General features: G+C 64.9%; 1 protein-coding gene across 1 annotated transcript; it reads right to left on the bottom strand.

The window, feature by feature from the left end:
* Window positions 1-4,424: 4,424 nt before the first annotated feature.
* Window positions 4,425-11,075, bottom strand: NUDT14 (nudix hydrolase 14). The gene is made up of 5 exons (XM_077126668.1): window positions 10,923-11,075; window positions 8,074-8,117; window positions 7,414-7,478; window positions 6,969-7,206; window positions 4,425-4,762 (listed from the first exon to the last, which is right to left on the bottom strand). The coding sequence occupies exons 1-5, from the start codon at window positions 11,001-11,003 to the stop codon at window positions 4,522-4,524; spliced, it is 669 nt and encodes a 222-aa protein (XP_076982783.1). The 5' UTR covers window positions 11,004-11,075; the 3' UTR covers window positions 4,425-4,521.
* Between the last annotated feature and the right edge of the window lie 1,644 nt (window positions 11,076-12,719).

Genomic DNA, 12,719 nt, shown 5'->3' with positions numbered 1-12,719 from the left:
GGCGGCGGCAGCGGCGGCGGCGGGTCCCGGCCTCGGCTCAGCTCGCCCGCGCTCCCGGCGCCCGCAGCGCACAAGTTCGGGACGAGACTGACAGCTCGCTCGCCCATTCGTCACCCGCGCGTACCTGCATATGCATGAGGGGGCGGGGCCGCGCGCGGGGTGGGGCCGGGCCAGGGGGCGCCAGGGCTTTAAAGGCGGCTGCGGGCGCCGCCTCCCCGCGCCAGGCGCGCGCCGCTCCCGCGCTTCGCAGGGAGCTCAGGCTCCGCGAACACTCGAGTCCCGCCGGAGGTTGGGGTCGCCGCGTCCCGGCCGTCGCCTGCTCGCAGTGGAGAGGCAGGCTCCTTCGCCCTTCAGGGCTCTGCTCCCCACCCAACACAGGGAACCCTATCCCTGCCCCGACCCCGCACCCCGCGCCACTCCTGCTTCTCTGCCGGCCGCAGGGGGCGCTGGCCCCCACCCCACGGCCCCTCCCTCGCTCTTGCGCCTGGGGAGCAGCGGGTCAAGTCCGCTCATCCGCGCGAGCTGTGCGGCCAACTCAGCGATGGCGCGGGCCGGCCGTGCCGTGCCCTCTAGGATATCGCCGCCCCTCCACTGGGCGCGGTCCCTGCCTGCGGACCTGCACCCAGAGGGCCCCCACCCCAAACCCCCAGTAACTGGGCTGTCTTTTCTCCTCAGGGTTCTCAGCAAATTTCTCCTAAGCCCTGGACTAGGGACTGGTAGCTGCTGGATGGGGGTCACTAGGGGACTCTGAGGGCACATATGAGGGTCACACGTGGCTTCCTAGAGGAATGGAGGCTTGAAGGAGGCCTGGTACTGACTAGGTTCAGGGGCCTAGGGGGCCCACAAAAGCAGCGGGAGCATTGGCTGCCCCTCATGTTTGTTAGCCACCCCCTCGAGGATCCAGGCTTGCAGGAGCAGCTGGAGGCCCTGAGGGGGTGGGCCACCATACCCCATCGATGTCCAAGAGGCGTGGAGGCAGGACCCATCCCTGCCAAACACGAGAATCCCCAGCTTGGTGCAGCAGGGGTACTGCCTGAGGGGGATACCTGTCTTTTTTGCTCTGGCCCAGGATGGGTACTAGAGAGGGAGGCCCCAACTGGAGAGAAGCACTCCCTCCCCCAACAGCTCCAGGGGCTCACAGCTTCATCCTTCCCTGCCTTACCGCCCTGGGTGCTTCTGCTGGACATCCAGACAAGGGTGATGAGGGCAGATACCACTCCTGCCCATCCTCAGAGAGACCCCAGTCCAGGGGTGGACAGAAGACTTAGACAGATGATAAATGGTACTGCTGAGGCAGAGGGACAAAACTGGGAGGGGGCTAGGACAGCATGTGCAAAGGCCCTGGGGCAGAGAAGCCTGCCTCTGAGAAGGCCAATGCTCCAGGCATTGGAGCTGAGGGCATAGAGGACCTGGTGGTCAGCATCAGGTTACATTTGACCTCACAGACCAGTCTTCCTACAGAGAGCAGAGGGACATCACAGGACGGGCTATGCTCTGATCTCCATTTTCACAAAGATCCCCTTGGCCGCAGGGACAGGGGTGTGGTCAGGCCAGGGCTGGTAGTAGCAGCAGCGGCAGTGGAGTTAATTCCACCTCTGCAGAAGCACTCCCCAGTGCCCCTTGCCACCCCCCACCCTCACCCTCTGCTCCCTGCTCCGACCCACTGTGGGGGGAAAGGACACTCCCCACGAACTCCCACAGCACTATGACTCCCTGGCAGGGATCCCAGAAGCTCCTGCGTTTCAGCCCGGCCTTGTGCCCTGCTCAGAGTGGCCTCAGCTCGGGGGCATCCAGTGGGGGCACGTGCCCCATCCCAGTCACTCCCTGCAGAGAACTCAACCCGTGGGGGAAATTCAGCCTCCTTGGAGCTCCTCCACCCCCACTCCCACTCCCAGCCTGCAGAGCTGGGGGGAGGTGCCCCAGCCCATCTGTTGCCCTCCAGGTCTTTGGGAGCAGGGCCTGGGTGCCCTGAGCACCAGGCAGCGGGGTGGGCATCAGGGCGGTCTCAAGGGCCAAGTTCCCTGTCTCCCCTTCCAGGATGCCAGTGCATGTGACCCAGAATCTTCTGTCAGGCCCCATTTCCCCTCCAACCCCCCAGCAGTGCCTGGAGAGACTCAAGGTCAGAGGGAGGGCCACATCTGCCCTCGAGGCAGAGGGGGCACAGGGAGCCAGGGGAGGTGACTGCTGTGGGTGGATTTCCAGGACTCAGCAGCAGGACCATATGGATTTCAAATAAGCGTCTGTCCCTCTGCTGTGTAGACTCCAATCATTCAGGGTAGAGGTTTGGGGGGCTGGACACCCCAACCCCTACCCTGCCCAGCCAGGCTGCCCTGCCTCTTTCCAAAAAGGCTCCCTCCATTATTCTGGGGCCCACCGCTCAGTCTCTCAGCTCCAGCCTGGGAGTGGGGGCTCCCTCAGAACGTCCCAGCACCAGGGGAGGGGGCCCAGGGGTGTTCTGAGGTGGGTACGCAGCATTTTCTGGGTAGGGTGCAGGGTTGGGGGGGCACTTGGCGAGGCCAGGGGCTTCAGGCCAGGAGGGAGCTCCTGGGGGCCGGCCTGCCTGGGCTTTGGGCAGAGCCCTTGGGGCTTAGAGCTGCACTTCCACGCAGCCTGCAGGACTAAATATAGCGGCCTGGGAGGGGAGTTTCCGGTTACAGCCCCCCCCTCCAAGTGCCGGGAAATCGATGCCAGCTCCATGAGGCCCACAGCAGTGCCTGCTGACCTGCCCATCCAGCCACAGAGCAGTGAGGGGCTGGAGGGGGACAAGGACTGCCCTGCCCGCCCCCCCAGTCTGGGGCCTAGGACACTCCCCAGGGCACTTCATAGTTACCACCTGCCCCAGAGGCCCAGAGGCTCAAGGTCCCCTCCGCGGCAGCAAGAAGCTTTGCTTTGGGGGCCGCCAGGCATCAGGCAAGGAGGGCTCTGAGGTGGGACAGGGCATCCTGTCCTGTCCATCCTTCTCCAGACACACAAGGGCCTAGGGCGCCAATCCCCCTGGGGCCTCCTCTGAGCAGGTGAAGCAGGGGCTGTCGGAACCTGTCTGCAGGGACACACGCTGCCCGCCTGCCTGGGCTCCCAGGAGGCCCCACCTGGGTCCCAAGCAGCATTTGCATACAGGTGGCACTGCCTCCACTGCGGCCTCAGACACCAGGCCCAAGGGGGGAGGGACCCCAGGAGCCTTCCCAGCACTCCCACCAGGGGCCTGCCGGCAGGGGGCGTACAAAAGGGCAAGGGTCGTCGGCCTAGAGGGAGGGGCTCAGCCCCCAGACTCCAACTAGGGGCTCAGCAGAGCCAGGCCAGCATCCATCACTAGAGCTCTATCCATCCACCCAGGGCCGGGATGCCGAGGCCTGAGCACTAGGTCAGGTCAGAAGGGACACCGGGTCATGGCAGCCCCCACCTGTCTCTGGGCGGCAGCCCCAGACACCTTGCCCTCTCTCCCCCTCCCCCAGCCAGCAGGCCTCATCCCCGGCTGCCTCCCCAGGTTTGGGGACTCTGGGGAAGGGCTGGGCTGGGCACCTCCACTTCCAGGAAGCCTCCCGGCCCTCGGGCTGGAACCCCACCACAACGCCGACCTCAGCACAGCATTGAGACCTGTGGCCCACAGCAGGCTCCATCACCTGTTCCCGTGTGGGGCCCCTTCCGTGTGTCTGGTACCTGGGCCTCTAGACTGAGCAGCCGCCTAAGTAGGTGGTATAGCATCCTCTGACCCCCAAGCACAGAGGGTTGTGGGGAGACAGCTGTGAGTCACACAGGCAGCCCGTGACCTTCAGGAAAGACTGGATGGTAGCTGGGCAGGGAGCAGGCAGGGGCCCCCACCAAAAGCAGGCAGCAGATCCCCAAGCTAGGGTCCGGGGCCCCAGCCTGCAGGGTCCAGAGCCCATCGAAAGGAGACTGCTCACCTGCCCCACCCTCAGCTAGGATTTGCACAGCCAGCTGACCTGGGGAGCCATTTCGACACACTCTGCAAGCAGAGCAGGCCTGTCACAAATACACAGCCCGAGGCTGCTCCTTGGACAGGGCAGGGGTGGGGGACAGACCCAAACCCGGCAGCTCAGCCCCTGGTGCCGGGCCTTACATCCAGTCCCAACAGGGTGGGGCCCCTCACTTGCTGCAGTGAATGGAGCTAGCAGCTTCCAGCACGTGCTTCTGTTCCCACCTCCTGGCTTGGCCCACCCACCGTATGTGGCCGCAGCCTACGCCACGGCCCTGTGGCCCGCAGGCCTGCTCTGGCCCTTCTGAACACCTGGCCTGGCTGAGCCCCAACCCTATTGCCCACCCCACCCCCACCCGAGAAGGCAGCGGGGTTGCCAGCCCGCTGCCTCTCCCCAGGCCACGAGCCACTCCTCTGCCCCTAGAAGGGCTACACTTGCCTCCCCACCCCCACGCTCCCCTGGTCCCAGCTGGGAGCCAGCAGACGAGGCTAGAGATTCCTGAGCCTTTATTGGGGTCTGTGTGGTGATCAGATGGGAGACAGGCACTGGTGGCCCAAGGTTGGCCTCTGCCCACACCCCTGGAGTCTCATCCGAGACCCAGGCCAGGGGCCACGTGGCTGAGAAACCAGGAGATGCCAAAGATGACGCCGAGGGTCTTGGGGATGCTGGGGTCGTCCGCGAAGGCCTGGGCGCCGTCCAGGGGCAGGTGCACCACCTCGATGAGCTCCCCCTCCTCAGCCAGGCCCCCCCCGGGGCCGCCACGCTGAATGTCTGTCACCTCCGCGTAGAACATGGTCTGGCTGGAGCTGGTCAGCCCTACGCCAGACCTACCAGGCGAGACAGGGTCTGCTCAGCCCCCCAAGGGACCCTGCTGCCCCCTGCCCCTTCCACAACCCTCCCCACCACCCTCTGTGCTCCTTGGCCTCCCCCAGGCAGGCAGAGTTCTAGGGCTCCAGTCCCTACCCCAGCGGAAACCCCTGCTCCTGCCTAAGCCCCTGGAGGGAGGGCAGGCCTGGGAAGGGGTGGGGTCTTGGTTCCTTGCTTGCATTACGAGACAGTGAGAAAGAGAAAGGCAGTTGAGAGCCTGATCAGCCGGCTTCGAGGTCAGGAAAAGAGGGAGTATCTTAGGTGGGCCTGACCTAAACAGGCAGGCTCTCAAGAGAGACCAGAGACGGAGGAAGTCAGAGAGAGGGGCTCTCCAGCTGGCCTGGAAGTCCTGAGCTCAGATGAGATAGCAGTTTGGCAATCGCGACCTGGTGAGACCCTGAGCAGAGACCCGGCCAACCCAGACCCCCGACCCCTGAGAACAATGAGAACAGAAACAAGTGTTGCTTTGGGTTGCTAAGTTTGTGGTGCAGCCCAGGTGAAAAATGCAGGCCCTACCCCCCCCCCCCCAACCTTTGCACCTACGATGCCCTCAGCCAGGGCCTCCCTCCACCCAGTGCACCCAACCCTCCTGTCCCCTCCCCAGGCCAGGCTGCCAGGTTGGCACTGGGCATCCCATGAGGGATCAGCACGTGTTAAGGCGGGCTGTGCGTGGGGCCAGGGCATGCCAGGGCAGCTGGGTCCAGCTCGAGCACAGGGTCAGGGGCCCACCAGTTCTAGGCAGGAGAGAGGCATGAGCGGGTCCCAGTCCTCAGTGGGCTGGGGCGGCAGGAGCGGGAGAAACATGCCCAGCAGATGGGGGTCAAGGGGGGGGGGGTTCCATCCCACATCGCCTGGCTCCCCACCCCTCAGGAGATTCCTCCACCCCCTCCGGCCCCTCATCTCGTGCTGACCCCTTCCTGGCAGCCCACTTCTGCTGGTGGCCTCGGCCTGGGCCCTGCCGCCTCCCCGATCTTGGCCCCAGTGAGCTTTGGGTTATGTGCTCAGGCAGGTCCCTTCCCCAACCTGGGCCTCGGGTTTGGCCTCTGTCCCTGCCACCTGTCATGCCCTGAGACAGCTGCCCCGGCCCTCACCTGTGCCCTCCAAGGCCTGTCTCCACAAGCCACAACCCTCTCTCCAAAATGCACACCCGAGCAGGCTACTCGCTGCTCAGAAGGCTCCGTGGCTCCCCTAGCCCCCTCAGCACCGGGCCCTGACCCAAGACTCTGCCCACGTGGCCAGTTCAGCCCAGGGCAGGTAGCCTGCTCACCTCCTGGGCCTCGGCCCGGCCCCTCTGCCACGACTCTGCGCAGCCTCCTGGGCTGGTCAGGGGCCTCTTGGGGGCCTCCCCCGCCCCAGCTGCTGGCCAAACCCACCTGTGCACCCTGGCTCCAACTCTGCTGTCACACACAGGTGCTCAGCCCTTTGGGATGGAAATCCTGCCTTTGACGAGGAGGGTCCCAGCCCCTGCTCCTCTCTTTCTGAGGACCGAGGTGCACTTCACTGACCCCTTGGAGTTGCTGAGGCAGGGGTCCCAGGCCCATAGAGGGAACCCTTAAAGGGTAGTGAGGAAGGCAGGGGGCTCCCCCACACCCTCTCCTGGTTGCCCTGGGGCCACTCATGCCCTCTCCTAGGCCCCGGGGACCCATTACAGTGTCCCAGAGACCCTGGCCCCAATTTGACATCCTCATTCTAGAGACAGCCCAGGGGGGTCTCAGGCAGGCAAGGGTGGGGACACAACATCGGGGCTCTAGCAGGGGCACCCCGCAGCCCAGGCCCAGGCCCCACCACCCAGAGGAGAGCCTCCCCTCCCCCCTAAGCTGCATCTGAGAACAGTGACTCACCCCACCCCCAGCAGCCCGGTGCTTAATCCCACAGGAAGTAGAGGCATCTGTCAGCAGCAGCTGCCACAAGGAGCTGGCCCCACATGGCCAGGGGCTGCAGGGAGGGGACACAAGACCGGCATGCTCCCCAGCGAGTCCCAGGACCTGGGTTCCGGCCTGGCTTAAGATCAGAGGCCCACTCTAGCCAACCATCTCCCAGCCCAGGAGAAGTTTCTGCTGCTTACATACCTCCAGCCATGGGGCACTCACTCCCTACCAGGCAGCCTGCCCTACCCTGGCCCCCCGTGCGTTGGATGGTTGGTCAGCACACCCAGCTCCCACTCACCTGTAAGTGGCGACCCAGCGCAGATCAGGGGGTGCCAAGCGGTAGCCACACTCCTCCCAAGCTTCCTTGCATGCCACTTCCTCCAGCGAGAGTCCCAGCTGGTCCACGAGCCCAGCGCACAACTCGTATGTGATCCCGGCTGTGCCGGGCAGCGCTGGCAGCAACCTCCATGGTATGTCCTGGGCCGCAGAGGCCAGCGACCCTGGGAAGTGGCGCTCCACCTCGCTCGCATACACAGCTAGTAGGGGAGGGCACCCGTGGTCACAGCCACCCCCAAGGGACCCCGCTGGCCAGCTGCCCCTCCAGCCTCCTCCCCACACCTGCAGTCCCAGCCTCAGGACCCAGTCCGAGGGTTTGAATTCCCAAGCCTTTCAGAGCCTTCCCGGACCACAAGGTCCTAGGCTGGGGTGGGGGCCGCGGCCTGTGGCCCCTCCACGCCCCTCACCTGGCCGGAACTGCTTCACCAACACCAGACTTCTCAGAGCCGTGTTGAACATGAGGATGGCCACACTGTGGGGAGAGGCGGGGGCAAGGGGGGACAGCAGAGCTCAGCATGCAGGCAACTCCTACTCACCCCCCTGGGGCCCGTCCTCCTCTTCCCAGCAGGCCGGGCCCCCCTCCCCTCTCTGGAGCCCAGGTTAGTTGAGGCCTCAGGTGGGGAAACTGAGGCCCAGGCAGGGCAGGGCACACACCAGGGCTAAGGCTGAGCATACTCTACTCCAAATGGTGGGACAGGGCGGGGGGAGCTGGCTGAAGGACAGTTGGGCAGCTGGGCAGGTCAAGGGGGGTAGCAGCTGAGGCCGGATGACTGATGGGACATGTGGCCCCTGCCCGCCAGCTGCCCAACAGCCACACTCCTCAAGCCATGACCCTGTCCAGCCGAGGCTCTGGCGCCAGGGGCAGGAGGGCCGCTAGTCAGCTCGACCCAGCACTGAGAGGGCCTCCCTTTGGCGGTGAACAGAGTGGCCAGCGGCGGTCACAGTGGCCTGGGCAGCCCAGTCAGTGTGGACTACACAGGGATGGGAAAGCCTTCTGGGTTCAGAGGCCATTGGAAAGGCTGGGGCAGGGACTCCCTCACCCTGGGGCCCTGTGCCCCAGGCTTCACCTGTCATGTGTCCTCATGAAATCCCATGACTTCTGGATGCCATTCTGAAAGGGGGTAGGGGTCAGAGGTCAGGGGCGGGCAGAGAATCCGGAGTGGGGAGTAGGGGAGTGGGGGAGCCGGGCAGCCCTGCTGCAGCCACTCCTGACAGAGAAACCGCGGGGCCTGCAGGGAGCAGTTGCTGCAGGGGATGGGAGGGCAGGTGAGAGAGAGGCAGAGGAGGCAGCTTTGGCTGAGCAGGGAGGGTGAGGCTGGCCTGATGTTTCCGGGGGAAGAGGTGGGGGACCAGGACAGAAGGAGCCTGGGCACAGCACAGGCCCAGGGCCGGGGAGGGAGCAGGGACTGGACTGGGGTGGCAGGACGGAGGCCAGGAGGGGCAGGCGGCCCCCTCCTCTACCACACCAGCCCAGTGCAGATCACAAGCAGCACATGGTGATTCCAAGCTGGTCACTGGACAGTGGAAATTGGGGAGGGGGCGGGAGTAAAGCCAGGGACCCTCACCCACACACCCACGCAGTCTTTCGGGCATCTGTGATCCTGCCCGTCCTCCACATCCCTCCACCAGCCTGCCCCCGATCCTGGGCACTGGGATGAAGGGGGCCAGCCAAGGGCCTGGGCAGGGCAACTGGGGGCAGCCAAGATGGACGCTAGAGGCGCTGCAGCAGGCAGGGGCATGAGGGGCCCCAAATCCCGTCAGCGGATGTGGCTGGCCAAGGCAGGTTCCATCCTTGAGGGCAAACAATGTCCTGAGCCAGATCCAGGCTGGAGCAGGCAGTGCCTGTCCATGTAAACCATGCACTTCCCTCAGGGGTCTCTGCTGAGGGGGCTAGGCCTGGGCATCCTGCCACCTGGTCATGTGTCACTCGGTTATTCGGTCAGCCCTGGGGCACTAGAGAAGCTGCCAGCCCCAGGCTCAGTCCAGGCTGGGGTCAATGGATGCAGACCAGACACCCAGGGCATGCAGCAGCGGCAGAGGAGGGAGGTCACCGAAGAGATGGGAGCTTGGTGAGGGCATCCTGGAAGCGGAAGGGAGGGAAGGGGAGTCCAGGGAGGAGAACCCTGTGGGTGGAGTTCAGCGGCCAGTGGCAGGGCTCAGGAGGGTTGGTCCAGGCTCAGCCTGGAGGCAGAGGCATTCCCAGGGGCTGGCAGTGGGGTCTCCTGGGCCTGGCAGTGGCAGCCTTGGCCTCCAAGGGGAAGGTGGTCAATGTCCTGTGGGCACAGTCAGGCTGCCTGGCTGACTACTGAAAAGGCTGCCCAGCAGGGCAAGCCCAGGCCTGCCTAATGCCCTCTGGGAAGGGCCCAGCCACTCCTGCCTGCCCCATGCTATCTGCCTCCCTCCAGGGTTACCCCATGTAGGCCTCAGGGACCCTCTCAGCTCAGAGTCCACCAGACACTTATGTCCAGCCAAAGCAGGGGACAAAAAGGCCCACTGAGGCCAGCCAGTCCCTCCAAAGGCCCCCTGTGGCAGCTGGTCAAGACCCAGGCCTGGAGGGAGGTACGTGGGACAGGCTGGTAGGTGGAGCTGCAGGGGCCTCCTGTCCACCAAGCCTCCACTGGCAGGTGCTAGTGAGCGACAAGGGCTGCAGCGGCCAGTGTCCTTGTTGCCCTCAACCACCTCAGTTTGCCACAGGCATCAGCTAAGCTCATCACCACTGCCCGTCACTGGGCTGTGCCAGCTGGGCTGACCGCCCTGGCTGCAGAGCTGTCCAGAAGCTCAGGCAGTAGGTGAGAGAATGCTGCAAGCCCTGGGCCACAGCGGGCACAAATCCTGGCCCAACCTTACCCATGGCTGTTCCCCAGAGCCCAGACTCCAGGGACAGTGTACCTGCAGCCAGGTGTGCGTCTCTACATCTATCAGGCCACTGCCCCAGGCTACTGCCAGGGAAGAGAGCTGCGACCCCCAGAAGTGCTGACCGTAGCGGCTGCCCCACTGCAGCCTTGGACCCAATCAGAGGGTTTGAATTCCCTAGCCCTCCAGAGCCAGCAGGACAAGGTCAAGTAGAGTGAGGAGACTGGGGAAAGGGGCTCGCAGGCTGGGGGTCCGAGAAAGCTTTAGTAGAAGCTGGCGAGAGGAAGGACTGGGAGGCATGGGGAGTGGCAGAGCAGAGCCCCTAGATGTCCTGAGAGTCTGCATGAAGGGCAGACTGGCCAGAGGGCATGGAGGAGGGGGTGCTGGGGCAAGTGGAGCCACAACCAGGGAAAGGTGGACCAGAGAGCAAAGGTGAGGCCTGGACGGCACAGAGCCCAGTGAGATCCACCCAGAAGTGCTTAGGGGGCCCGGCTGGGCTCCACAACTGGCTGGATGGGGTGGGGGATTGCCAGGAGGCAGCAGGGACTGTCACTCAGCAGGAACAGTCCTGTCCCTTCCTCCCTCCTTACACATACCTCGGAGCCTACTGCTTCTCCTACCTCTGCCCCTCAGGCCACTGTCCCCTGGCCCACCCAGAACTCCTCCTTCCACCTCAGCTGCCCAGGTATCACCTGCTTCAAGTCGCAGCCTCCAGACCATCACGTCTAGGAAGACTTCCCTGACCTCCAGGGTGGGAAGGGGATACCACCACAAAGAGGGAGGACGGGGACAGGGAGGGCCTCCTTGGAGGAATGAGTGCAAAGCCTGGATGTCCCTCCTCGGCCCCTCCAGGGCCTGGACGCTCACCAGGTCCACGAAACTCCGACCTATCGACCTATCGGGCCGGGCCGGGCCAGGTTGCGGCGCTGGGCCGGGCGCTGTGGGGCGGGGCGGGACGCGGGCGCCGGCCCGGCGGAGGCGGAGCTCGGGGCGGGGCGCGGGGCGCGGGGCGGGGCCGCGGAGAGACACGGAAGGGGCTGGCGGGCGGGCGCGGCGGGTTCACCTGGCGGTAGTGCAGCGTGAGCGGGCGCAGGTAGGGCGAGGCGGTGCAGGGGCCTACGGCCGCCCCCTCGATCCGCTCCATGGCGCGCGGCGCAGGGCTGGGCCTGGGGCGAACGCGGGGCAGAGTCCGTGCCCGGACGCGCGTGGGCGCTGCCTCTGCGCATGCCTAGTGCGCGGGCGGGGCGGGGCGCACCTGGCGGAGCCCCTCCCAGGCGGAGGCGGAGGCGGAGGCGTCGGTGGCGGACGGGGGTGGGTGGCCGCAGGGCTGGTCGGGTGAATTCCCGGGTCTCGGGGGCGAGGAGGCTGGACCAGGCTGGGACCTGGGGCCTCTTGGCTGGGGAGGCTGGAGCCGGGGACCCGCAGCTGCAGCTGTAGGGGGACGGGAACCGAATTGGTGCCTCCCCGCGGGGCGTGAGCCAAACCCTGAGGGCAGGTCTGCCAGACGGGGTGACATCCTCTAGAGGGGCAGCCCTCCAGGCAAGGAGATCCTGGGGTGCCTGCGGGGGAATTGCAGGAGACCGAATTGGCAGATCACTGTTGCCCCTCGGAGCCCAGCAAGAAGTGGGGGGAGGGCATGGAGAGAAGAAGGGATGGAGCGGGCGTTTGGGTCCTGGACCGGGCTGGGCTTTCCCCTGCAGCTTCCTTCCGAGGAGAGCTGGCCTGAGGTGACTGCCAGTCCCCCAGGGAGGAGCTACCACCCCTCCACCTCGGGTAGCGCTTCCGTGGCTGTGGGAGGGCACAGGTGTCAGGGCCCCCTCCCATGCCGGGTTGCTTTGAGGAAAACCTTTAGTGGCGGCTGCCACCACTGCCCCTCCTCACCCCCAGGGGCAGGTACAAGTGATCTGGCCCTGGGGGCTTGGCCATGTGGCCTCAAAGTTGGTGCTTGCATCCCAGCTATTAATTGTTGTATGACAGGCCACCCCCAAACTTCTGGTTGCTCTCTCTCCAGGTCCGAGGACTGTCCTGGCCCAGCCGGGCAGATCTCACTTGGAGTTTCCAGTGCAGGTGGCTAAGGGGTAAGGGCATCCAATGCGTCTTCTTCCTTCCATGCCCACTGCCATCCTTGGGTGGCCGGAAGAGCAGGAGGCTGGCTGGAACTGTGCCACCCTGGCCCCTCCCTCATGGCCTTCTCCCGGCCATGGACTTGGAACTTGGCACCACTTTAAAGTGGCCCGTTGAAGCTGCCCGATTTCTCATGGCCCAGCCTGGGAAGCCAAGCCGCGACTTTCCCTGCATCCTGTGGGTCAGAAAGGAAGCCCCAGGCTGCCCCAGGTTGGAGGAGGGTCTGCTCAGCGGGGCACTGGAGCATGGTTCACCGCGGGCCATCAGAGGAAACTCAAGTGGGGAAGTATGCTTCCCATCTTGAGCTCTGCCCCTAGTGTCCTGGAGCCCAGGGAGCCGGCCCACTAGAGCCCCGCAACCCCCCACCAGAACACCCCTTTCCCCTCCTGGAGCAGCTTCCTGCCCGTGGTTGCTCCGAAAATGAGGGCAAATCGCAGGGATGCCAGGGCGGCAGCACCAGAGAAGGCAGACGTGCAGCCCCCTCACACTCAGCCAACAGCTCCCTAGAGCACTGATTCGTCACATTTGGGCAGAGTAGCATTTTCACGTGCTACAGGCTCAGGGGGCTTGTGGTATAGATTGCAGAATTCAGAGACTTTAAAAAATTAGCAAGTGCAGCTGCCATGAAAACCTACAGTTTCTCAGAAAGTGAGGCACTCCCCCCTCCCCACCCGTGAACCGGCAACTCCACCCCGTGGTAAATGCCAAACACCCGAAAGCCAGGTCCCAGACAGCC

The sequence above is a fragment of the Tamandua tetradactyla genome, chromosome 14 (assembly GCF_023851605.1).
Source record: "Tamandua tetradactyla isolate mTamTet1 chromosome 14, mTamTet1.pri, whole genome shotgun sequence".
Lineage (NCBI taxonomy): Eukaryota > Metazoa > Chordata > Mammalia > Pilosa > Myrmecophagidae > Tamandua > Tamandua tetradactyla.
Note: the sequence above shows the minus strand (reverse complement) of the source record. Positions and strands in the feature narration are given on the sequence as shown.

What these genes read in the sequence shown, in the direction of transcription:
- NUDT14 (XM_077126668.1), bottom strand. Translation starts at nt 11,003, where the DNA reads ATGGAGCGGATCGAGGGGGCGGCCGTAGGCCCCTGCACCGCCTCGCCC. An exon ending in TCACGCTGCACTACCGCCAG is followed by an intron (nt 8,118 to 10,922) that starts GTGAACCCGCCG and finishes ACCCCCTTTCAG; the next exon opens with AATGGCATCCAGAAGTCATG. An exon ending in CGCTGGGTCGCCACTTACAG is followed by an intron (nt 4,763 to 6,968) that starts GTGAGTGGGAGC and finishes CTCGCCTGGTAG; the next exon opens with GTCTGGCGTAGGGCTGACCA.